Source organism: Synchiropus splendidus, chromosome 2 (assembly GCF_027744825.2).
Source record: "Synchiropus splendidus isolate RoL2022-P1 chromosome 2, RoL_Sspl_1.0, whole genome shotgun sequence".
Lineage (NCBI taxonomy): Eukaryota > Metazoa > Chordata > Actinopteri > Syngnathiformes > Callionymidae > Synchiropus > Synchiropus splendidus.
Window position 1 is genome coordinate 25,742,201 of NC_071335.1, and position 25,706 is coordinate 25,767,906.

General features: G+C 43.5%; 1 protein-coding gene across 17 annotated transcripts in view; it reads left to right on the forward strand.

Moving 5' to 3' along the window:
- The window catches only part of cacna1ab (calcium channel, voltage-dependent, P/Q type, alpha 1A subunit, b), a 113,290-nt gene that overhangs the window by 79,453 nt on the left and 8,131 nt on the right, over positions 1 to 25,706 (forward strand). For 2 of the 17 annotated variants that reach the window (XM_053855882.1, XM_053855885.1), the window contains exons 35-50: positions 2,151 to 2,267; positions 2,436 to 2,501; positions 2,838 to 2,935; positions 3,021 to 3,171; positions 3,543 to 3,670; positions 4,025 to 4,121; positions 11,082 to 11,187; positions 11,681 to 11,788; positions 13,678 to 13,781; positions 14,119 to 14,160; positions 15,959 to 16,077; positions 16,205 to 16,340; positions 18,746 to 18,859; positions 22,248 to 22,283; positions 25,122 to 25,323; positions 25,437 to 25,675. In XM_053855882.1, coding sequence (XP_053711857.1) covers positions 2,151 to 2,267; positions 2,436 to 2,501; positions 2,838 to 2,935; positions 3,021 to 3,171; positions 3,543 to 3,670; positions 4,025 to 4,121; positions 11,082 to 11,187; positions 11,681 to 11,788; positions 13,678 to 13,781; positions 14,119 to 14,160; positions 15,959 to 16,077; positions 16,205 to 16,340; positions 18,746 to 18,859; positions 22,248 to 22,283; positions 25,122 to 25,323; positions 25,437 to 25,675 — 1,863 coding nt within the window. Of the gene's footprint in view, positions 1 to 2,150; positions 2,268 to 2,435; positions 2,502 to 2,837; positions 2,936 to 3,020; positions 3,172 to 3,542; positions 3,671 to 4,024; positions 7,079 to 11,081; positions 11,188 to 11,680; positions 11,789 to 13,677; positions 13,782 to 14,118; positions 14,161 to 15,958; positions 16,078 to 16,204; positions 16,341 to 18,745; positions 18,860 to 22,247; positions 22,284 to 25,121; positions 25,324 to 25,436; positions 25,676 to 25,706 lie in introns of those variants that run through there. The other 15 variants (XM_053855898.1, XM_053855897.1, XM_053855883.1 and 12 more) reach the window with 14 other exon arrangements.

Here is a 25,706-nt window from a genome sequence, read left to right on the forward strand (position 1 = left end):
AAACATTGTCGCAGAAAGTGGAAACCCTTCTATGGTCTGTCCTTCAGTGCTTCTTCTCCCACTGAAGATGTCTTATTTTCCTCTGACCCTCGTTTTTCCTCTCCTTCTATGCCCTTTTTCCCTGTTTTTCCCCAACACAAAGCATTTTTTTAGTGATTTTTAAAAACCCCAAATTCCAAAGAGGGACTGAACGAAGTGACTCACTGACTGTTGTGTTTCCAAGCCCTCATAATGATTTCGTCTTCCTCTTCTATCTCTTTACATGCTTTCTTAAAAAAAATCAAACAAACTCTACTTTGTTTGCACCTCACCCCCTCTCCTTCAAATCAAATCCATCCAATCAAAATGCACTATGAAATCCTTCATTGTGTTCTCCATGTGTGCTGCGCCGTGACATGTGGTGATGATGATGATGATGATGATGATGATGATGATGGTGATGGTGATGGTGTGACTGGCCCTCCCCATCACACACCCTCGACAAACGCCTCACCTACTCACAATATCCGACGATAAATGCGATGAATAACCCCTCCCTCCCTCCTCATCTTCTACATCTTCGCCCATGTAGAATCTGGTTGGTTTGTTATTTATCTCCTCGAGCTTCCTGCTGCATCCCCATCAGTCACGCTCATCTCCGTGACCCCTCAGTGAGCCTTGACCCCAGCGCATGACCACCACCTCTCAACTCTTAAATCAGTTCATTTCTGAGGTTACAGTCTTTAAAGCTGTAATTACTTCTCACCTCAGGAGCTGGATTTACAGTCGAAACATATTGAGAGGAAGTGTTTTATGATGATAGTATTTCATCAAGAGTCAAGATGAATAAACAGAAGAGAAAAAGGCGCAGGAAATAATTGCATTCACAGTCTCAAGAGCCTATTTTGGGGGGAAATAAATTCAGTACAAATCGTCACTTATGAGTGAAGAAATAAAAAGTATGTGAAAATAACTAAAAAGTAACTTTACTTTAATATAAAAGAATATTTCAGTTTAATGGGAAATATGCTGAGACATAATTGTTTTAAAAGCATCTATGATTTTTTTTTTCAGTTTATTGTCATTTTTAAGCTTGTTGATTTTTTAAATACATTTTATTAAGCATTATAAAAGTATAAGTAGATACTTTATATATGATCAAAATGATTATTATTTTTTTTTTGTTAAATGATAGTGCTCATTGCAGCCTCATTACATTATGAAAATAAGTTCATTTATAAAATTTGATTGATTATTATTTATGATGCTGTTTCATAATCGAAGGTATGAATGAGTCAAAGCTTTTTTTTGGTTTGCATGTTGGCCAGAGTCTGCTGCCATGCCTGTTTCCAGGTTGCCCGTTGGTCTGATCCCCTTTCCTCTTTCTCAAGCCTCCACTTTGCCTGTTTACCACATAATCCCATTATATTTGTAAAAATATAATGAAGCAGAATCTGCTGTTTATCCGTCATCAAACATGCTCCCGACAGGCGCATTCCTGCTGGACACTTTTAGGAAAGCATGCTGTGGTGTGGAGTATTGTGAGACAAAAAATAAATAAATAAATAATAAAAAAAAAAAAAGAAAATCTGATTTGTGTTGTAAAAAATATACTCTAAGTCAAAATTCAATTAGATAGGAATTATGAGTAAAAATCTTTCAGAATATATTTAGTTTGACAAAAAAGACCATTATTGTCTGATTGTTATACATTTTAAAGGCTTATACAACTTAAAATAATTTATCCAAAATGAACCTTCATTTCCAGTGAAAGAAAACATGATTTACCCAAAATATTTCAAATAAATTAGCAATTAAAATAGAAGGAAATGTCACGTTCTCTTGTTTGTGTGTGTGTGGTAGACAGGCAAGATCCACTGTGCTCCATCTCGTGTGGCCTGCTTGCTCCTCAGAAATCAGTGCATTTGGTCCTCTAAAATACAAAGTCTTCTGCTGTACCAGATTGGATGATGTACCTCTGAACTATGGTTTCTCCTCTACTTTTCTTTCTCGTTCAGTTTCTCCTTCTCCTCATTGACCTTTGTGTTCCTCTGTGCCATTGTGTTTGCTGAAATTAAGCCCCCTTCTTTTCTCTCTCTGGTCTGGTGGACCGCCAATGATTTGTGAAATGTAAACCATGTTTTTGTTTTTTCATTTTTCCTGCGCTGTAGAATAATTTCATCAATTTAAGCGTCTTGAGGCTGTTCAGAGCTGCTCGCCTCATTAAACTACTGAGACAAGGAGGAACCATTCGGATCCTGCTCTGGACCTTCGTCCAGTCCTTCAAGGTAAGAAAATGAATGAACCAGTCACTACTGACTGGCTCAAAATATCAATGTCATGTTCATTTTTATTACTGATTATGAACTCGCTCTAATCCGTCCACAAAAACTGGGCATTGGCATCCACCATTTGTGGATTTGTTTCATGTTTTTTATGCTTTTTCCCCCACTTAGGCTCTGCCATATGTGTGCCTGCTCATAGCAATGCTCTTCTTCATCTACGCCATCATCGGCATGCAGGTGAGCAACGGCAGACACCCAATACTGGATCACGTTTATTTGTTTTGTGATGCCTTACCTTATTTAAATCTTGAATTTATGCCTGTTAGAAGATAATTGTCTCGCACTATTTTGTCCCCGAGAAAGGAAAAAAATAAATAAATAAAAGAAAAGAAAAATAAATATATCACATATACAACACATTGAAAAGTACATTTATTGCCCTTTAAAAGCATTTTTTGTTTTTAAATTGAGTTATTAGAGACATTATTTCATTTTATACTGAGTTGTGGTCTTTTCACTATGTGAATCTTTGAATCTGAAATCCAGTGCTTTTATGTCTGTTTTCCTCCGCAGCTGTTTGGTAACCTGGCGCTGGATGAGGATGGAGAAAGCGCCATCGACGAACACAATAACTTCAGAACCTTCATCATGGCCTTAATGCTGCTGTTCAGGTGAGTCCGCCATCCCCTCATTTTGATCTTGCATGACTGATCCGCTGGGATTCTTCCATAATTCTGCGTGTTTTCCTCTGTTCAGGAGCGCTACAGGCGAGGCGTGGCATGATATCATGCTGTCTTGTCTTGGTGGTAAAGAATGTGACCCGGACTCAGGGAACACCGAGCCTGAGTGTGGCAGCACCTTCGCCTACACATACTTCGTGTCCTTTATCTTCCTCTGTTCCTTCCTGGTGAGTGTGAACTGTCTTGTGGTCACAAAGTTACAAATCCAGGAACATTTATTTAATTTAATATCATCTCATAGAATATTTTCATTTTTACTACAATATTGTGACATTATCCTCTTTATTGTTTTTATTATTATCATTATTATTATTGCCCTTGTCTATTCGTGTTGTGTTCCTTGTATAGTAATTCTATATACATACTGTTACATGTTAGTTTTTAAGACTATTTTAATCAACTTCTTTCACTTTTTTAACTTCTGCTGTGTGCACATTTATTTCTTTTTCAACATGTATTTATGTGCATTGAACAGTTTAGCCACTGGGAGTGACGTTACAATTAAAAAGTGACTTTGTTCGATCCTTCTCCCGTGCAGATGTTGAATTTGTTCGTGGCTGTCATCATGGACAACTTTGAGTACCTGACCCGAGACTCTTCCATCCTGGGACCCCATCACCTGGACGAGTATGTAAGGATATGGGCTGAGTACGACCCGGCGGCATGGTGAGTCCCGCACACCTCTGAGAGGAGCTCCACACTGTCAGCTTAGCTTACACTCTTTCTGACTCGCTGAATGTAAAATAACCCTCCTCTTTCTTTCCTCTGTCTTGTACCTTTAATGTGGGAGAGTTAATGAAAGAACAGAGGATTTATTTTAGATGAATGTAACTCCTGCTCCTCTTCCTCCACCTCATACTTGTGAGCATGCGAGGAAGGCATCTTACACTCCTGTTTTAAACGTGTAAATGAATGCTTCTTCTTCTTCTTCTTCCTGATCTTTCCCTAACCCCTTGTTCTGCCACCACTGACTCTCTCTGTGCGTTTTTTCACCTAAACTTCCTTGTATTTTTCTTGCAGCGGGCGCATACATTATAAGGATATGTACAGTTTATTGCGAGTTATCTCCCCTCCTCTGGGTCTTGGCAAGAAATGCCCTCATAGGGTGGCCTGCAAGGTTTGGACTGAACCCCTAAAGCACAAATTCAAACGCAACCTGCTCGCCTTTAAGAGACTGGAATGAATGTCGCTCTTTGATCACGTTTTTTAGAGACAACTTATTTCTTCCTTCATTTCTGGTTGCATTTGTTTTTCCCCCAAAACTTCATTTCACCATTCATTCTTTTTTGGAGGGGTTTCTGTTGTATTTGCATTCTGACATGACGATGAGAATGTTTGGGACAATGCAGAAATGAACACACACACTCACCGATACACACCATGGTAGCTGTGTGCGACGCATGAGATGGTACACTGCACTTGCTATCGTCTTCTGACTGGGGGGGAGGTAACACTGATGTGTCTGTTTCTCTGGACAACCTGACTGTTCTGTCAGTCGTCATTTTAGTTCTGCTTGCTGTCTAATTTTGTGTGGGCAGAAACTGAATGAGCAATGTGCATCATACTTTGTTGAGATGGGACTGTGGGTCTGGGAGGCAGGGGAACCCCGGAGCACCGCACCAAACGGGTTTGGCCGGATTACAGCATTAACATTATCAGGACGAAGCTTTTAACTGCTACAGCTGAAACTGTAATGGATGGCTTAAGAGCCCGCCCCTGGATCACACTCAGATTATTAGCATTAGACCTCACTATTCCAAGAGAAATGAAGCTGTTATTTATTGGTGCGGTCAACATTTTCCCTCCAGTGTGCCTCAAAGTTGCGTTCCAAGAACAGACATTTAAATGAAACCTGGTCGTCTTACTAGATGACAACGCTCCAGTCATTCATGTCAAGGCCATTTGAATTTGTTTTGGAACTGGATATGTAGCCCCTTGATGTGATTGGTGAATAATAAATATATGATTCAAATGTATGTCAATTTCACCTGAACTTGAGAGAATTGCAGCCAGAAAACAACACCAGGACCATGCCTTGTTCCATGAACGCACCTCGAGTGTTGTCAATGGCTACGGTTAAATTGAAATGAATATGTTTTTTACCTGCCGGAAATGGACGTCCATTGAATGATTTTATCAGATGCCAAAATAAAAAGCCAGAATCAATACTTTTCTTATTGTCATTTTAAGACTGCCAACCAATGATTACGGCAAGCTACTTTGCAGTGTAGCTCATAGAACTATTAAGTTCAGTGTGGCAGCTGTTTGAACAAACTGCAGCTAAAACAACAGCCTAAATGAAACTAACCTAAAAAAAACAGATGATTGTTTATGACATTCTCACCGCTACCTTTGTGATAATGTCTTTTTTTTTCCACTAGAAAAAAAAAAATATTCTCATATTTTTGTCCAGATTGTAGTGAGTAAAATGACCCAAACCATTGTTAAATGACTTGACGCGGAACAAAATATGAATGTACTTTAGCAAATGTCAAGTTGTGCTGAAGCTATGTTGGTCAACTACGAGTTGTTTAGCTCAATGCTGAGGACGATGGCAACGACTTGTATAGCAGACTTTAAACAGTATTTCACAGTCGCGTTGCAATTGCCAAAAATTGCCGACAATAAATTCACGAGAAAAATCCAGTGTATCCATCTAATTTGGTTTAGTGTGGTAGTCTTCAAAATAAATGATCAATTATATTTCTGTGACAAAATAAAATTCAAAAGGCCGCAACACAACATGGACCAGGAACAATACAACATTGTTCAACAGAAGCGTGAAGCCCAATTGTTTAAAAGGCTTCTCTGAGAAAGGGGCAGCATTAGAAGTGGTTGAATCTTGGCCAAACCCGGCACGTGCCGAGCTCCGGTTCTTGAGGGACACTTGGAAAAGTAGCAGGGTGTGTGTTTGGATTATGGGGCGGGGATACCAGGATATCAGTGTCCACCATGTGTCTCTTCAACTCCATGTTCTGCTCAGCTAAAGATGAAACATGATGGTTGTGTTGGAGAGTCAGTTTCACAAATCATGGTGTCGATCAAGCAAAAATGACAGGCTCACCAACTGAAGGGTTTTATTTGTCACAGATTGTTTTACAATAGAGGATGCAACACTTAAGTAAGTAGATAACATGGTAGATTTGCTTGATGTTTGAAGTTTCATCTCTCCACTAAGTCATCAAGCTGTAACTTGTCGAGATACGTTCAGGTGTCGAAGGTGGACTAACAGAAATACCATCGCCAATAATAAGCCCTTTCTTTTTAGCCTGTTAATTCTTGAGCTGCATGTAGTGTAAACTTTTACTATAGCTGAGGTCCGTCTCTCATGCTTGAGGACTACAACGTGATTTGTGGGAAGTGACCCTTGGTCCAACACTTTTTGAGGAAGATCTGACAGTACAGGACCAGGAGAAGACTCCTGGTGGACACACAGCCTCACTTACACACTGCATTGACTTGTCGTTGTGACTCACTGGGGTCTCAGCAGCGGTGCTTTTGTCTGCCTGCTGGAAGCTCCGCTGCAGTTCTATTCGAGCGAAGAAAGTGGCCACCTGGCCCGAAGCAGAAGTATCTCCAATCTCGGCTTCTCACCTCGCATAGAACGGTTTCTAACCAACTAACTAAATAGGAGTTAAAAGAGCTCCTCCGCATCTCCACTTTTCTCCTTCTCTCCTTGTAAGATAGGCAGCTACACCGAACCTTCTCAACCTCTCATCCTTCTCTCACCACAGCAACCACATGTTCACAGCGATCCAACAAAGTAACCTCTGTGTATTTGTTTCCCTTCCCTCCCTTTCCTTTTGTTGTTTTCTTTAACTCCTTATGTCATCACCTCCTAACACACCTCCTCCTTTCGTCTTTGTTCTCCCTCCTCCTCCCGTGTCCCGTTTCCTCCCCCCTTCATCACGTTGTCTATTCTTGTTTGTTCTGTCTGTCGGGCGACTGTGTATGTGGTGTGTTTGTGGCCACACCAGCGGCCGGATCAGTTACACAGACATGTATCAGATGCTAAGACACATGTGTCCGCCGCTAGGCCTTGGGAAGAGGTGTCCCGCCCGGGTCGCCTATAAGGTAGACTCGCCCCCACCTTACCGCTCCACCCTCTCAACCACCAACCCTCTCTGTCTCTCTCCCCCTCTCTCTCTCTCTCATCTTTTCTGTCACTCTCTCCCGCTCTACTCCGACCCGACGCCTCCCCATCGCCGGGGAGGACACCCCCCCACCCCTCTCTCTCATCTCCCTCCTCCTTTCCTCTACTCCCTCCTCCCAGCGGTGTTCTCCTCAGTGTCTGTTAGTGGTGGTTGTGATGGTGGTCAGCGCTGGTGTCCTCTCTTCTCTCTCGACCGCAGGGACGGAGGGATGGGCTTTTGTCGTACAGTGAAGTGAAGTGATAGTGGATCCCTTTATTTTATTTCCTCCGTCAAGCCACAGGAGTAAAAGAACAGAGCTTTGCCTGTCCCTCTGCAACCTGCACGGACGCAGCACACACAAACACGCTCATGTATCGACACGCAGCACACGTCAAGAGGCCAGCAAAACGATTTGAGTCACATTTAAAAAGCGACACTTCCCTCCTGTTTTGTAGCAAAGCATCCTCATTACGTATAAAGAATAGCATTCACGACACACAAGTGCTTCATTACAATTTGCTTACGATGCAGGTACAGAAGGACCGGCAAGGGGGTCTGTCTTCAGTCCTCTGCGTCTCTTATTCCTGTGGATGACTTCAGTGCTTTGCAAATGCCACACACAGACACACCCTTCACACACACACACACATTATGAAAGAACCATCCTGGCGATGAGGGTCCTGACGTCGGACCTCAGAGAGTCTGTGGTTTCTGACCACCTCAGTTCAGATTGGAGTTGAGCATCCCAGCAGTTGTTGTCTCTGTCATGTTGTCAACTGTCTCCTTCACGCTCTCTCTTCAGACTCCATCGCTGATCTCGCAGCTCACTCTTTCAGTCGTGAATACCAGAGTTTGTTTTCACAGTTCAAGATATTCACAGTCCCACCTTTCAGTTTACAACCCACCTGCACCCCAACTTCCTCTGAGTACTCATGATGCTTCCATGCAGGAACATGAGGACACTGCTTAATGAAGCCTCCTCAGCCCATCACTAATGATAATATAGTACACAGAATTATAATCCTTTCCTAGGATATATATATATATATATATATATATATATATATATATATATATATATATATATATATATATATATATATATATATATATATATATATATATATATGTATGTATGTATGTATGTATCAAAACGAAACCAGAATAATATATTTTGACCCAAAAGACAAGACATCTTCTCGACAGTCAGTGGAATTCTTTAATTCTGATGCTTGAATGAGTGCAAAACATGACTCACACTTTTAAGTCGGCATGTATCGAGGTCACCGCAGATGTTTTCTGACAATAAGGAGTCACAGTTAGATCTGGCAGCATGTGAAGTGATTAAAACCACCGTTCATAGCGCCTAAACATCCGGATGTACTTAATCCTTTGTCTTTTGGGCGTACTTCTCGTGTCCCAGTCCTGTTAAAAACTGTCCCAGCCATCTGCACCAAAGCTTATCATGGCCCAGCATCCATCTCAAGTCTCTCCTAAAGAAGATGCCCATCTGAGTGACCTTTTTAAAAAGTGATCAGAATAGTCACGTGAGACTCCGGGACATTTTTGTGTTTTCAAACAAGCCAATCTTCCTCGCGCTCTCCCACCTCCTCTTTCCTCCTCTCTGACCATCAGTGTTTCCCACCATTCTCTTCCTCATGCTCACTGTTCTCTTTTTATCTGTCTCTCATAACCAGATAGCTACAGATAGATACTACTGCTGTCCCCGCCATGTGTCCCCTTTCCTATCAATAAGTCCAGAAACACTCAGCACAGAAGACATTTCATTCCGCTCCTCCTAAGCTTTTTTTTTTTTTTTTTTTTTAAATCTTCTTTCAGGAAATAACAAACTTCTAATCCTCTAACTCTGACACCCGCTCAAGACACTGCAGCTGTTAAGCACTGAGAGAGATCTTTATTTGACGTTGATTTGGCTTGAATTTAAAGGAATTTAAAAAAATCTTCCTGGATAAAGGATACTCTCTTGGGGCGGATGCACAGCTGCTTGTATTGTGAAAGTGGGTGTTGAGAAAAGTTTCTGTGGGGTGGTGGGGTGGGCTTTGACTCAGTGGGTGAAGAGGAATGCAGCATGCTGTGTGTGCCCAGGATGCTCTTGTGTTATGTCGCATGCTACCCTTGCACGGCTGTTTGCCAGCTGCTTTGGACGTCGGCCTGCTCTTCACCGGCGCATGCCCTACACACACACACGCATGAACACAAACCCACCCACATTGTTCTTCGACCATGCTTGCCATCGTGAGTGCCCAACGCTCATGTTCGTCGGTAAATCTGATGGAGCTCAGCTGGTATGGATAGGAACTGCCGCTGTTTGGTTCTATCCATGGGGTTCCTCCATCGGCTTTACTTGGACCTGGTGTAGACATGTGAAGACAGGGACCCTCCCTACTGGTAGGGGAAGCTCTATAGAAGACGCCTTTTGTTGGGTAAAGAAACAGCTTTCTCCGGAAAATAGCAGAATTACACCAGTGATACTGTTATTATTCTCCCCTCTCCCTATTCTGTCTCCGAAGGACTTCAATTAAGCACACTTAATTGCAGTCTGTGCAAATAATTGTGTGTAGGCTGGGGGCTGGGGGGTGGGGGGGGCTGTGTGTATATGTACCTCTCTATATGTGTGTTACCGCAGAGATGTGTGAATGTGGCAGTGCATTCACACATTTAGGGAACATGGGCACAGGTTGGGTCGGAGGCCGTCACTGGCTCCGATTGTTCTTCCTTGTCGTTCTCGGCTCTCATAGTGGCTTTAGCAGCAGTTGGCCCCCATTGGAAAGCTGTGCTGTTTCGTAGAGTATCACTGGGAAACCAAGAGATTCACGTCGAGTTCACAAAGCAGCTGCTGTGTTGATTAACATAACCTGGTTTTCTTCCATACTTCAAATTCCATCTCTCGGAATGAGGGCTCAGTGTTTGCATATTGAAGTAAAGCCGTGTACGAACACAACAGGGCCATTTGGTCAACAAAATAACAGGTGAACGAAGGCCCATTTATGCTCCCTTTATTTACAAAAATGTGAAAAAAAAGTGTGTACACTGATCACATGCTTTCATGTGTCCCGTACGTTGCTGTTCACCAATATATCCACCAGGGGAAGCAGCCCAGGGTCAGGCATTTATGACAGCAACAGACTCCAAAACCAACATGGCGGCTGTGGAGGAAGTATTGATCGTGTAACTCTTGGAGGAGGTGGTGGTCTGTTAAGCTGCTTCCACCATTATTATTATGCCTTCTTCATGTCTCAAAAGAGCTACGTATCAGGTAGTAGCAGCAACACTGCCCCCATTGTTTCCGGTGGTACTACGCTGTTTTCCCCACATCCGGTAACTTTGTACAGTGTTCAGGAAATGTACAGGAATACAGACGAAATAATGAAGGATCCATCTGGATCAGTATGTAACCTCCATGAATGAAAAAAGATAAATATTTATGTAACTGTATGTGCGCAATTTAAGGGACAAAAGCAACTGACTTACTTGTAGTGCCACGGTCAACTGCAACAAACTGAGCTCCAGTGTGGGATTCTGCTTTTGGGAGCGGGAGATGCAACGACAGGGTTGATCGTGGCGTTGACAACTCAAAACTCACCGCTCTTCTGAAGGGTCTGATGGAACCAGAGTCGGAAGTCTTAGTGCAGTAAATCATAGATTTTTGCACCCCACAAACTTTAAAAAACAAAACTTGTGCAAGTATGGAAGAAAACTTAGCAGGGAGTTTGTACTGAAGTAGAAGCAGAGGACTGTGGAAAAGACATAATTCAACCGATCAGATCGATTTCTAAGCGGCTGACATCTTACCTGGCTGTTATCTATGGAGCTTTTTCTACCCTGTCCCACACCCTTTACCCGCTCCCCTCTCCCGGAGGTTCAGGTTTGCAAAACCTCAACTACCCCGCCCTCAACCTCTCATCCCGGCTGGTTCTCCACAGAGGCTGCTGCGCATGGATCTGCCTGTGGCCGATAACAACACCGTGCATTTCAACTCCACCCTGATGGCCCTGATCAGGACGGCACTGGACATAAAGATCGCCAAGGGTATGGCCGGACGCTGTACTTTAAGATGGCACCCAAGCCAATATCAGAATGTGTGTTTGCTTCGCTGCTCAAAATAGTGTGATCACGAGGGAGATGCAGAGCTATGGTGTGAGGTGACTGAAAATAGAATCTCAAAAGTGTCGGCTTCTTAGATGAGTCTTTTACATTCACTTTTGTACTGAGACTTAGTTGCAAACCTTAAACCACAAATTTGGCGATTCATTGATAGATATACAAACGTGCTAGTTAGTTTTTGAATGAATACATGGATAAGAATTCTACTCTTTCATAGCCTGGTTTCTCTGAAGAACATGGGTCTGAAAGTGAGATTAACAACTCTTCTTGTCTGTTGTGTGAATGTGTGAATGGCTGTTTATTTTTGTCGACCTGTGCCTTCCGTGCCTGTATGTTCCTTTTGTCTTTACCGTCATGGGTGATTTGTGTGGATTTGTTCACGTGTGGATGTGCGTGTGGACATTCTGGCGCCACCTAGGTGGTGCAGACAAGCACCAGATGGACGCAGAGCTGAGAAAGGAGATGATGGCGATTTGGCCAAATCTGTCTCAGAAGACGCTGGATCTGCTGGTCACTCCTCACAAGGGTAAGTCGCACAGGTGGAGTGGCATGTGTGTGTCCGATCACCAACTCACCAAGGGGACAGCTTCTACCAGTCAGTGTCATTCACTGCTCTGCACCTCCTGAACAGGCTGGTTCCACATCCAACATGAGACACCAATGTTTATTCCTCTCACTAAACATGTAGCATATTTTATTCATGAACAGTGGTACTGTTGCTCACTATTTTACATGTATATATATCCATATATTATTACTTTTAAGTGTCCAATATTTTGTTATAAAATGCTTCACGTCTATATAGTACATGAAAATACACATTGATAAACAAAGTGAACATAAAAAGAGAAGGTTTAAGTAGTTACAACAGCAAATTTCAAGCCTGTCCAGTTATTCCTAACCACATTGCGTTTCCTTTTTTCTCGCATATTTAAATGATTCACTTGTAATTTCACAAGAACATGGAAAATATTTCTGAGTTTACCTTAACCTTTCTTGTCTAAAAAAAAAGCGCACGGTATGTGTGACTAAATAAACAAATAATCTTGTGAAAGTAGAAGCATAAGTCACAGAGGGGTCATTCACCCTTTCACCTTCTTCATTTTCATGGCTTCATAGGTGAGAACTCAGAACTATGTCTGCAGAGATTTTTATACATTACTACCACTACTACTTATTAATAACAATAACAATGACCATTATATAAATATCAAATTACGAAATGCATTTCAATAATAGTATTTCTTTAACCTCCTGAGGGCCGCTGCATGGTACATACAGGTAAAGGGCCACATGTGGGCCCCAGACCAATCGATGAATTTATGATGTCAGCCGGATCCACTATGATCATTTCCATAATGCTGACTTCAAAACTCTAAATAATACATTATTATTCGACATGTTTAGCAAATGTCACAGTCAATTCATCGTCATCATCATCCAGTCCTGGTGTCAGGGGGTGCCCACTATAGAAGATCCTCTATAGAAGTCTTTTCACTACAGGGACAGTTGCTATTCATTCCACAAAGATAGTGTCAGTGGAAGTTAAAGGTAGATAAATCCAAATTTAGAAGTTGAAAACCGTAGCATGTAGCAGCACCGTAGCATGCCGAGTGATGAGCAGTTGGCTGTTTAATGCATGGCAAAGAGCACTTTCAGTTCATGCAAAACAAGCTCAGAATTTCGTTCAGGTTTCCTTTTCACTTTACGATTGGCTGTGCTACTTTGAGCAAGGCATCACTTACGAGAAAACAAAGCTCAATATTTTTTTCTGACTCTAAATGTTCGGTGTGTTCATTCAAACTCCAAGGATACTTGTCTGGGGTTTGTAGAAAAAACGTTGAGCTCTTGTTTTACTGAGATAATCCCACAGCATGGTGACCTTACAACCATGTTTTTAATGCGTTTAAATTTTGACTTTATTTTATGTCTTAACTCAAATAAAGACAGGGATTATGTGACGGATTATGTTATGAAGTGCTGGTGAATGATCAGAGTCATGAGTATAGGATCTGCCTGTGAAAAGACAAATGGCTTTTTTGTTTAATGGTTTGTACAGTTGTTGCACCACAAGATTGAGAAGAGAAACCTTCCATTCCACTTACCTTATACACGGGCTGTGGTACAATACTTCCCTGGATATGTGGGTAGTGACACAATACTTACCTCAACACACCTTGACACATGGTTATACAGTACATATTTGAAAAACTTCCTGTTATCAGTGAATCTGGTTCAGGTCACCACTAATGGCCAGACAAGTGCTCAATTTTGCGGTGCAAACTGCATGATGTTGTGAACCTCTGTGGATGTGGTGTCGTGTCCGTCTCGTCTCCCACTCCCATTTCCCCCTTGCGGCTCAGGGTCCCATCACACTCGGGTCTAATCTTGCAGGGTAACTTGTCATTTTCTCAGCAGCCACAGACTTGACGGTGGGGAAAATCTACGCCGCCATGATGATCATGGAATACTACCGGCAGAGCAAGACCAAAAAGATGCAGGCATTAAGAGAAGAGCAGGTAGAGATGGTTCCAAAGGGCTTGGTGAAATGTCCTCTCCTGTTCAGACACTCCTTGATCTCTACTTAGAAACCACTGTGTGTGGGTTACAATCCCCTCTGGATTTAAAGCATGAGAATGAATTTTTCATGTTAATGCTCCAACTTTCTCCCGAGCATGCGTCTTTGTAATGATGACTTTTTTTTCCAGCACTTTATCACCCCCCTCTTGGCTGTTTCTCTTTCTCACTCCTGTTTTATCACGTTAGATACGACTTGCTTTTGCACTGTTGAAATGTTGCAGTCTTTAATGAGCTTACCAAATCCAGGCTGTTTTGTTTGTTAATGATGTTCTGAAGAATGCTGCTGATGATACAACATGGCCTCACCTGTTACTCCCCGTCAGTTCTCTCCCCCTTTTGTTGGTGAATGCCTTGGAGATGCACTCGCTCACCTTCCGTATTCACAGCACCCGTTCTCTCCACTCAATCAGAGCCTCTCTCTCTCATGGTTAAAATCTGGAGTCTGTATCTGAAGAACTTTGGGATCACGATTTTACACTGCAGATCGACCTGTGCCTCAAACATGGAGGTGATTGACTGGACAGAATGCTGGTCTGTGTTGTCAACTTTGGAAAATACTGTGTGTTGTGGTACTCTCCTAAACCAGCTCCGAAGATGGAGCTTTATATAGACTAGGCTGGTTTTGTGTTCATCATCCATCCGCCATCTTGCTGAGAGTGAGATGTGTCTGAAAGTAGTGGCCTGGAGAGGAAGATACTTGCTGCTCCGTTATAAACATCCATCGCCTGAATGGTTCTCCTCGTCTGCTCGATCTCTTAGTCTTGTTCTGTGATGTCCTTTGTCACCTGTCTTTTCCCTGTTTCCCTCTTTTTATAGACCCTCTCGTCTGTGTGGTCCGTGTTGTCATGTGATGTGCTACTGCTCAGGAGCTCTCCCAAACTGGTCGATCCCGATTGACCGACTTGTAAACTGTTTTGTGATCTGTCTGAATGTTTTAAGAAAAGAAGGTTGGCGTTCTAGAAAAAAGCAGTGCAGCGCTTCTTATTGTTCTTACGGACAGGTGTAAAACTCAAGGCCTGGGGGCCAAACACGGTCTGCCGCCTTATTGTAATTGGCCCACAAGTGTCTTTGCCTCAAACAACATCCCTGCCAGTGTGTTGACACTGAGATATAGATAGAAGGGGAGCGGATGGAGTTAGTTGGACGGTGAAGGTGTATCGTCAACTTAGGTACCGAGTCCCTTCAGCCTTCATTTATTTCCTGTTAAAGTAGTGTCAATATATTTGTTTGGCAAATTTGGGCAATGTTTCTGCCCCTTGCGTGACTGAGTTAGACCCCCCGGTATTACAATATTAATACCACTTGCAGAGCGTATTTTTTAAAGTGCTAGATCAAGCTCAAGACCCCACCCACATGGAGACAGTCAGCCATATCCACATGAGTTGTGTCTGGGATAGGCCTTTCGTCCACATGGATCTGGCATTTTCACTCACCAAGTGCACTTGAAACATGAGAAAAACACAGTCCTGGCATATGGACTACATCAATTTTTGGTTGTTTCTGTGGACGCGAGGGACTTACGCTGCACCGTGTGGATGTAGCTCAATTATCTCAACCAAATGGGACATGATTTCTTTTTTAAATCAAGTCAATAGTTCTCTTGAAATAAGTGCTTCATCTCTCAAAAACCTATATTTCAATGGCGATTAAACCTTCTTTTCTACCAATTTTACTCCCCTGTCCACCTTCAAAATGATGCAGATAATATTATATAATATTAATAAAATAATACTCATTTAATAATAGTTTGTGAAGGCTGCACTTGTGGGTAAATAAAAGATATAGTGAGGTAGGAAATGAACCATTTCAATATTTGAAGAGCTTGTGTTGGGTTTGTGATTGTTTGTAATGTGATTCAAGACTTGTGGTCAACAGAGAAATCTGGACTTTACTGCCCAAGGTAGAAGTTCTGACACCGATCTGAGATCAGCCCCCCACCTCAGACTGGCGGGCAGATCTCAGATCAGTCGTCTGATAACTTTACCTTGGTGAACCCACAGCCATGTGCTTGCTGATGGCGCCCCTATGTGGGTGCATGCTGCGAGTGCATCCTGTGTTTGTGCGTTTCCCCTGAGTGTGCCTGATGCCTGTAGGCCATGTCATGTATCTCACACAGAACCGAACGCCATTAATGTTTCAGCGCATGGAGCCACCCCCTGAGGGAGGGGGCATGGATGGGCAGGGGGGTCAGGGCCTGAACGGCCTCCCCAACACACCCGCCAACATCAACAGCATGTGAGTATGCTTGGGTTATTCCAGCTATTTTTGGTCGGCGTGTCTTTAAATACCTGTCAGGTTCTGAATATTCTGATACAGTGCTTCTTATTCAACCCTGGGGTGTGTTTGGCTTGGCCACTTTCAGACCCCAAGAGGGCAGCATGACTGAGAGCCAGTCATGGGTGACAGCGAAGGCGCAGGAAATGTTTCAAAAAACGGGTAACTGGAGCCCCGACCGACCGTACCCCGACGACCTCCACGACAACCGGCACAACCCGCAGGTATGGTGAGCACAGAAACGGTGGCGGTTGGGTCAGGCCCTCAGTCATGGCTGAGGTTTACCAGTGAGCCCGTTGATGCTCATGCACACCCGGCTCAGGCCGCTCCAGTTGTTTTCATTTGAGTATTTTACCGGCTGTTTTTTATTTCACCATCTCAGTCCTGTTGTCTGTCCATCCTTTCTGTTCGGATCGACTCACTGTAGAATTAGGATGATCATAACTCTTCATAGCTCTTCATCCACAGTTTAAGTGAGAACAATGTCATGGATGGTGTCTACAAGTTGGTGTGCCCAGTCTTGGATTTTGCTGGAGTGGCTCACCGTGGTCACCAGCTGCTGTACGATCATGACCATCGTATTTACTACAGATGCCAGTGTCATTAGACAGTTCACTTTCTCCGTAGTTTTTGGGTGGCCTTGTCAGCCTGACTGCACGCTGGCATAAAGGCAAGGTGCAAGTGCGTTATTGGGCACGTCACTTTGCTGAGCTACACCTGTGCTCACTGTTATCCACTTACGTTTTGTGGCATATTTTGGAGCACAATGGAAAGACTATGCCTTTCTGTCTCTCTCTCTCTCTCTCTCTCATATATATATATATATATACACACTGTATATAATGTAAAACTGTATATTTCATATGATGAGGTAATGCGTCATAGATCAAAGGGGAAAAAAGGAAGTAGCTGTATAGTGAGCTCTGGGTGCGATAGATTAAAACGTCGCAATAAAGTACTGAATAGAGTGCTGAGTCGAGTAAAAATGTTGATATAGAATAACCCAGAGACTGAAGCTCATGCGATCTCAAGCAAATATATCAATGAATGAAAAGTGAAAAGCTGATGCTTGACTCGACTGAATTGGATGTAATGAAAGGTTTTTCTGGATCAAATTTACACAGATTTGTTTTGGTCTGTGTTGGTGGAGTTTTTATACTATTGGCAGATGATGTGGTTTAACTTGAATTTCCCCACTGTGGGACTAATAAAGGCCATCTAATCTAATGTAATCTAATGCATGTTGGTGTCACAGTCTCAGAACGTGAGAGCGTGGACCTGTAGAACATCTGTCCTTGCCATCGTTGTCCACATCCTCATGTCAGCCTCTTGTCAGTTGACTGGAGTTGCTCTACAGTTGCTCTACATCGACTGTTCTGCTCTGCCATGGCTCCATCTGCGGTTCCCGAGGAGTTGACCGGAGGCAGGACTATGTTCTAAAGGATCATGGTAGCTGCGGCTTGATGTTGTTGATGTGGATTTTGAGATTCATAACTATCGTTTTAGTGAAACACTACTGAAAGGTGCAATTTCACTTTGACATGCATTTGTTGGTTGAAATTTAGGGCGATGGCTAATGCACAAATTTCAAGACTATCAAAATGCACTTGAGTGTGATGTTGTTATTGCTGATGTTGGATGATCATCCCTCTGACACCGGTTTAATTTGCAGATTCGCATTTTTGCAAGACGAATTTTGAGAATCTTAACCCTTTAAGAGGCATTTTGATTGTGTTCTTTTCAAGGAAAGAGAAAAAAAAAATATTTCTGATCTATTTTAACACAATGACAACTTTTTTCACGGTCCTGATCAAAATTTTTATTGAAATTTGACTTCAAATGTTTGACTTAAATGTGTTTCAAATTATTGATGAATTTCCCCACTGTGAGACAAATGAAAGATAACAACTGGATACGTCGCCATGAGAGCATCCTGCAGAGAAGCTTCTGTTGAACCGTTTTCATCATGTTGCTGCTGCTCTCAAGCCCCCCCTGCTGTTAAAGAATATGCATTTTTGTTCAACTCACCTTACTGAAATCGTTCTCTTGCACTAGTTCATCTATTCAATCACTTCCTGTCGCACACTGACATGGCTCAACTTTTCCGTGTTGAACTTTGCACCTTTGATCAATGAAGTGGGCGTGGCCAGAGGGAGGAGAGCAGCACCCGAGTTAACAATATTATAGTGTTTTGTGAACTGAAACTTGCTATATTAGCCTGATCTAATATTTGTTTGAATTCCCCTGAAATGTAGTTTAAAGTTGCCATATCAAACCTCCCATACCTGTGGAGTAGCATCAAAACATTCCCATAAGTGTTTGTAGTTCTCACGTGATCTGTAGTCGAAGTTCACTCACTGAATAGGAAGCATGACAAGGGCTATAAAAATGGCCGGTGCCACAGGTTCACCTCTTATATTCTTATATTCAACTAGATAAGTTATTTTTGTACGACCTTTTTTGATCCTACTTCCTGTCGCACGCGGAGGGTCAAACCAACATAAGTTGGATAACAACAAGAGACGCTCATATTCTTGACTTTAGCAGTGACAATTGCACCTTTGATAAAGCCCCACCCCCTCACGCCTCACCCGCCTTTCGTCACACACCTGTCGCTATCTTCTTCCAGACTGTAGAGATGAGGGAGATGGGGCGGGACGGGTACTCGGACACTGAGCCCTACCAACCAATGGATGGGCACGGGCGGACCGTCTCCATGCCCCGCCTCACTGCAGACAACCAAGTGAGCACTCTCATCCCACTGCCATCTCCACCCCTGCACCACCAGGACAGATGAGGGGAATTTAAAAAGTCATGCATCTAAGTTCAGGGTGGAAAACAGATGCACTGACATCCTCCAGTTACAAAACATCAATATAACCTTTGTTTGAACATCTGCATGATTAAGCACAACCCCAACTAAATCATTGGTTGTTCTACTGCGGATTTGATGGAAAGACTGGAAACAATCTTTAAATTCACCTTCATCTGCCTGGCCTCCATCCTGCTCCTCTGTTCCTCACTAGCTGCATGGATCCATCATTTGGTTCAGACTCTCATTCACAGTGATTGTCTCATCATCATTCAATCCTTGGTGTGTCTGTGTGAACTGTGGCCGAAGCAAACTCTTAGTTATGACAGTGTTACCAGAGTTTTTGAAAAAAAAAAAAAAAAAAAAAAACAACAATGATTAAAAGTTAGAGCAACTAGTCGGTCCCTCCAGGATTTTGTGGATTTTTTTTGTTTTTTGTGGCAGATTTTTTAAACAATTGCGATGAAAGTTGCTGTCATTTATACTTCTGAAACAACATGGCTGGAAATAATTTGTAAAATAGCTTGTTAAAAATCTAGCGGCGGTTTTTAGCCTAAAAAAAATCTTACGTCAGCGCGTAGTGAGCACTCGTCGTTTTGTTACACAAGGACGGAGAGTGACGGAGGTTTGGATGGGCGGAGTCTGAGCAGTAACGTTGTGGAATGTGTATGTGTGAGTCGTTCCGCAGCTCTTTAATGCCGCCATTTAAAACTGCTGATATGTTCCACAGGATCTGGATGTATAGTGTCAGAAATAACTTGAGATGGATCTGGCGGTCAGCCATGTTTGTTTATGTCCTCCCGTACAGTGCTTGGGTGATGGCGTGCTGCACTACCGAGTTCTGCTTTTTAGTTCCGTCTATTCTGCATTTCACTCGTGGGAATTTGGACATAAATAAATAAAGGACACATCACTTTCACGCTGCATGTTGAGCTATGAAAGCACAAATATTAGTTTTTGAACAACAATAACGTTGTACGTGTCACGAGTGCGAAGGGACGAGGGAGCTAAAGCCACGTAGGAGGACGTGACCAAGACCCAAGTGCGAGTGGTGAAAGGCACTGGAGGCAGGACGGAGTAAAGGTTAGATATTTAATAATTAAACAACTGAATCAGAACTGAAAGCGTCACCGAACCGGGAAGAAACAGAGCAAACGCAAAGTGTAAAAACAGTAATGAAAACTAACAGAAGTGCACAAAAAATTAGTAAAAAGTCAAAACAGAAAGCGTCACCGAACCGGGAGTTAAATGAACTTAAATCACAAATGAAAACCGAGAATAAACTACAAAAGAAAACCAAGAAACACGCGGCAAACAGCAAGAAACCAAAAACACTAACTCAGGACAGCAGGGTTAAACAATGTAACAAAAGAACTAGCAGGCGCACAGAAGTAAAAGCCGAACACAGGGAGAGAGACACAAGAACCGCAGAAGCCGAACACAGGGAGAGACACGAGAACCGCAGAAGCCGAACACAGGGAGAGACACGAGAACCGGGAGTTACCACAGGGGATCGAGAGGAGTCCAAAATCACAGGAATCACCCAGGGAACGTGGAAAACACACAGGGACTAGGAGAAGTGGCAGGAAACAAAGACACAACGATCTGGCACACGTTGCTGGAGCCCAGGTGTTCTTGAAGACCGTAATCAGGGGGTAATCGGCTCCAGCCGTGTGCCAAAGGAACAGAGGGAGAGAAGCAAAACCAGGACTCGGAGCCTGGGAGCAGAGTCATGACAGTACGAGAGTTAGGTGCTTTCATCTAGATCCTGTATTTTAACAGCACAGTCATGTCAAGTTGACTGTTGTGGTGGTAGGTCACTAATCGACTATCTGTAAAAAAAGAAGAATTGGTATTGATGCTATCGTAAATTTATTCTTCTTATTTCTTATCTTATTTTACCTTATTTTAGAAAAGCACTGTCATTGTTCGATGTTGTGTTGTGTGAAGCTTCTGGCTGCAGTTGCACAATTTCACCCTCAACCCATGAAGTCATTCTGCTCTCACTCTGGTGTGTTGGGTCAATTCAAGCATTTGTTTTCAGAGCTTCAGTCAGAGGCCATTCAACTTGCGGAACAGTAGTAGTTTTTTTTTTTTAACCTGATTTTCTACTTTCAGTTTTGTGTCCATTCACGGTGACATCGCCTCACCTTAACTAAGACCGTCCATTCTTCGATGAAGGATGTTATGTAGTCACCGGACCAAGTGTCTTACGCTGAAGTTCACTACATGACGTATGAAAACAGATGAGTCCTGGTCTCTGGGATCAGTCATAAACAGTGATGGGACAAGATTCAGAGTGTTGAAGAGGAGAGTGTAGGCAGGGTGGAGCAGGTGGAGATGACTGTCAGATGTGATCTGTGACATGAAGAGTGGCAGCTAGAGTGAAAGGGAAGCTCTGTAGGACAGTACTGAGGCCTCTTTGGTTTAGAGCTGACTCAAAGACAGGAGGCAGAGTTAGCTGAGTCCAAGCAGTGGATGCTTCAATGGGGGAGACTGGGAAGGACATGGTTAGAAACAGGTGTGTCAGAGGGACAGCTCATGTGGAGGCTCAGAGGGTTTGGTCCTGTGGGGAGGAGAGACAGGGAACATGTTGGACGGAGACGGTTGGAAATGGAAGCAGCAGCCAAGAGAAGGAGAGGAAGACAACCATTGAGGTTAATGGGTGTGATGAAGAGGATAGGTGTGACTAGGGAGGATGCCCAAGATAGGTTACAGTGGAGGGACTGACGTGTTGTGGTAACCCATGACGGCAAATGCTGAAAGATGCAGAAGAAACAAGAAATAGTTTTCAGAGCTCAGTCCACGGCTAAAGCTCACAGAGTTGAATCTGTTGCCACACAGTCACCTTCCTTGGGCGGGCAGAACCAGGACCAACTGTGCATCGTAATGTAGCTTGTAATAACTATGAAGTATTTGAGAGTATATCTTTCTAATTTCTGATATTGATCAGAAACCACCGTGCTTCAAAACAGTCTCCTCTTGTATCGTATGTGTTGAATATTCTGTGTGTGCGCTGAGAACTGTCCTCTAACACTGCTCTACCTTTCAGAGAGCTCACACTGCTTTGGTAAGAGTGTGTGTGTGTCTGTGCGCTTGGCTTCACACTCTGACATCCACCTTTTGATTTCTTGGAAAACCGGACGACTTTTCTTCATTTATATCTCATTTATATATCCTTTACTCATCTCATCTCTGCTCCTTTGCTTCGTGTTCTTCTCTCACGGTCCGACAGCTATTTAATATCCGACTCTCCGCGTGCGCGCGGTTGTGTGTACAACTTCTGTGTGTATCATCTTTATGTTTGCCTGCTCTGCAGCGGAGAAGACACAGACCCAGAGGAAATAACCTCAGTGTATGTACCTTCTGTTTTCTCGTGCTTTTTCCGCCTCTGTCTCTTTCCCTCTCACTTCTTCTTTAGACCATGATGAGGTTCGACCCCAACCACCCAAGTTTCTATAGCATATAATATCTAAAATCTAGAGCATATAATATATGCAAATATTCTATAAACAAGGCCCATGAATGGGATCGTTTTTGAAGCCTGTCGTCACATTGTTTGTGTTTTACCAGTAGATTAGTCATGGTATCAGTCAAATAGAGCCAAGTTAAGTCTTAAGTTTCATGAATAGTCTCCTGAGGCAACCTTCTTGCCATGAGGCTGAAGCGTTGACCCCTTGACCGGGAGGATAGCACTTCACCGACTTCACTGTCTTCATGCTCTGGCTACAGTGTCCTTCTGTGTAATCCACCCAACCTGACGGACTCTACAGCCACTTTTTTATGATCCTGACACAGACCACAACCTGAGGCAAAGCGTCACCTCATCCCATTGTGATCTTCCTCGGGTCAATTCGAGAGGACGACACAAATTTGAGGGCCCATCCACATGAAGTGAAGTTCTGTGTCGGCCTTTTTCAAACCTTTTAGATCCCAGCATGGATCGATTTGTACACACCAGTTTCCCGTCTTTGTCTGTACGACAAAACCCATTGAAATCCCACCTATCAAAGCTCAGTTTTTCACTTCACAACAACACAACTGGAAACTACTGAGTTGTGCTCATTCTCCAAGAGCTGTTTGGAAATATCAACACAAACTCCGAACATAGTTTGCATTTGCCTGCCATGTTCTTCTGCCGATGCAGGCTCCACCCCACCCCTCTATTTTCTTAGAATCGCCACCTACTGGCTGAGCATGTTTACTACATCACTTTAAAAGGACTGCGAACAGACAAAGCTGTAAGAGTTAGATAGGAGGGACACAAACAAGCTGAATCTCCATTAGGCTCAAGGATCATATCTCTCCTGTCCCTCTGTCTCTCCTCTCTGTCTCTCGACCGTGCAGTCTTGCTGATCCTCTGTGCTCCATTTTGTTGTTTTTGTGGGTGCGACAGGGGATCTGTCCTGTCTGCGTGTGCCATGTATGTTGCATCGCTTTGGATCCGGTGACAAACGCATGGACTGGCCTGATAAGCGGTTGTTGGCCACTGCAGTTTGGAACGCATGTCTTCAGTCATGCATGACGTGGCCGAGGTCTGTCTTGCTGTCGATGTAACAATGTAACCGGTCATAAATGTATGCTTGAGAATACACAGCAACATTTTAGAGTATACATCACTTAAGATATTGATGTGATGTAAAATGGTTTTCTGTTGGTTATTTGTGTTGGAAAACTGAACATTAACTAGTTCAGATTAGTACAGTTTTGGGCCTTATCACTTTACGCACACAAGTACATCAGCGCTAAGTATGTCCGCCATGGATGGTCTCATTTTTTTCTACTACTCTGCGAGCCTCACTGATTTCTTTTATGCAGTTCAGGTACCTTTTGCTACTTTATTTCTGTCATCTTTTGCCTACTTACGGTGCCACTTTGGCGTCCATCGAAGAGTCCCAGTACAGAATGCACATCCAGAACCCAGCCGACCCGGCACAGCTTCCTGGTTGAACTTCCTGTCACCTGCTCTTCCTCAGCAATGTCTTTCATTCCCTGGCTAACGTTTATGTCTGTTTACCGGACCTTCTGTCTTTCTCTTTCTGCCTTAAAGACCAGCATATTTGATCAATCCAATTTAGTTTTTGATGGTGATTGATGTTTATTTCAAATTTATGAACGACAAAACACTGATATTAGAATGTGGACACTATGAAGCTAAATACATCACTCCGAAGGCATCGCACGTTTCATGGTTGGGGTTAGGATGGGGGTGACCATTGGAGGTTGTGCATTGCTTGTGATGTTACTTGGTATATATCGTGTTCATGTAGCCAACTGATACAGTGATACAGTCATGATTACAAAGTGCTATGTATACCATGTGACAAGAAATCCTAATTCAAGAGCGGAACTTTCAGCAGCGGCATCTAAGCTCTTATCTCAGCCACCTTTTTCACGCGTGAAGCGTTGTCGACAGCTTCAGAAAATACTGCGGAAGAAGAAACGTGATTCATTTGAAAGCCTAACACTTCACCATGCACCACCAAAGGCTGACTTCTGCGTCAACGTTGACTTGACAATTGTCGATAATGTGACTCCTTAGGAGTGAGAACGTGTTGGTCAGAGCCAAGTGAGCCGGTCTGCGGTCACCTTTGACAGTCAGCTGGTTCATCATGTTTAACCGGTATTGTGTGTCATAAAGTTGTCAGTTCGCTCAGATGGTCAGTGTATCTCTTACTTTCTAAAAGAAGAAAAATAATAATTTTGTTGAGTGGAATATGCAAGCAAAGGTGGTCCTGTGTTTTGTGATAAGCTTGGAATATTCATATTGTGTAGTATTTCGTTACAATAATCTTCAGCACTGGCGAGTGTGATCTGACATTTTATTGGAATGACTGTGGCTGGGAACGGTTTCCCACTTATGCATGAGGATGACCAGAAAAGAGCTGCCTAGTTGGAAAGTGTCGATACCTTCTCGGGCTTCTGCATGTGAGGCATGGTTCCTCCAGCCCTCCTTCATGCTTGCTCTCTGCCGTCTTATCAATCACTGTCTGGTCCAAACCATCTCTGCAGCTCATCCTTCAGCATGTTTTGTGGCGAGTTTGTGAAACGGGCTTGTGGGCCATGCGAATGATAAGTTCGGAACTTAGGAGGAGAGAAAGCAAAGTCAGCCAGAGCTGTTGATGTCATTTTCCGACGATAGCAAAACCGGTCTGAAGGTGCTAAGTTCGTTCTCTGTCCTCCATGCACTCAGACCATAACGGACACCAGCCCGATGCGCCGGTCCACCTCCAGCCTAGTCCACGGGCGCAGTGGTCGAGGCGTGCGGCTGGACGACTACTCTCTCGAGCGGGTGGTGTCGGAGGAAGGAAGACATGGAGGTGGCCGTCGGCACAGGGACCGCAGTCATCGGACCTCTCAAAGATCCCTGACACGATATACGGATGCGGACACTGGTGAGCTTCAGTGAACCTGGGGTTGGCGTGCTGATTGACGAATGCATTGTCGGACAGAAAAGATTCTCACAAGGTTGTTTTTTTATTGACTTCAATTTCATATCATCCACCAGGCCTAGGCACTGACCTAAGCACGACCACCCAGTCCGGAGACTTGCCCCCTAAGGAGAGAGAGAGGGACCGCGGTAGGACGAAGGATCGTCGCCACCACCATCACCACCACCACCATCACAGCTCCATGGACAAGGAGCGCTATGGCCTTGATCGTCACGACTACGCACATAGGCATCCTCATGAGCGCCACTGGTCCCGCTCGCCCAGCGAAGGACCTGATGGCCGAGGCCACAGACAGGTGGGCTACGTTGATGATAGCTCACATTTAT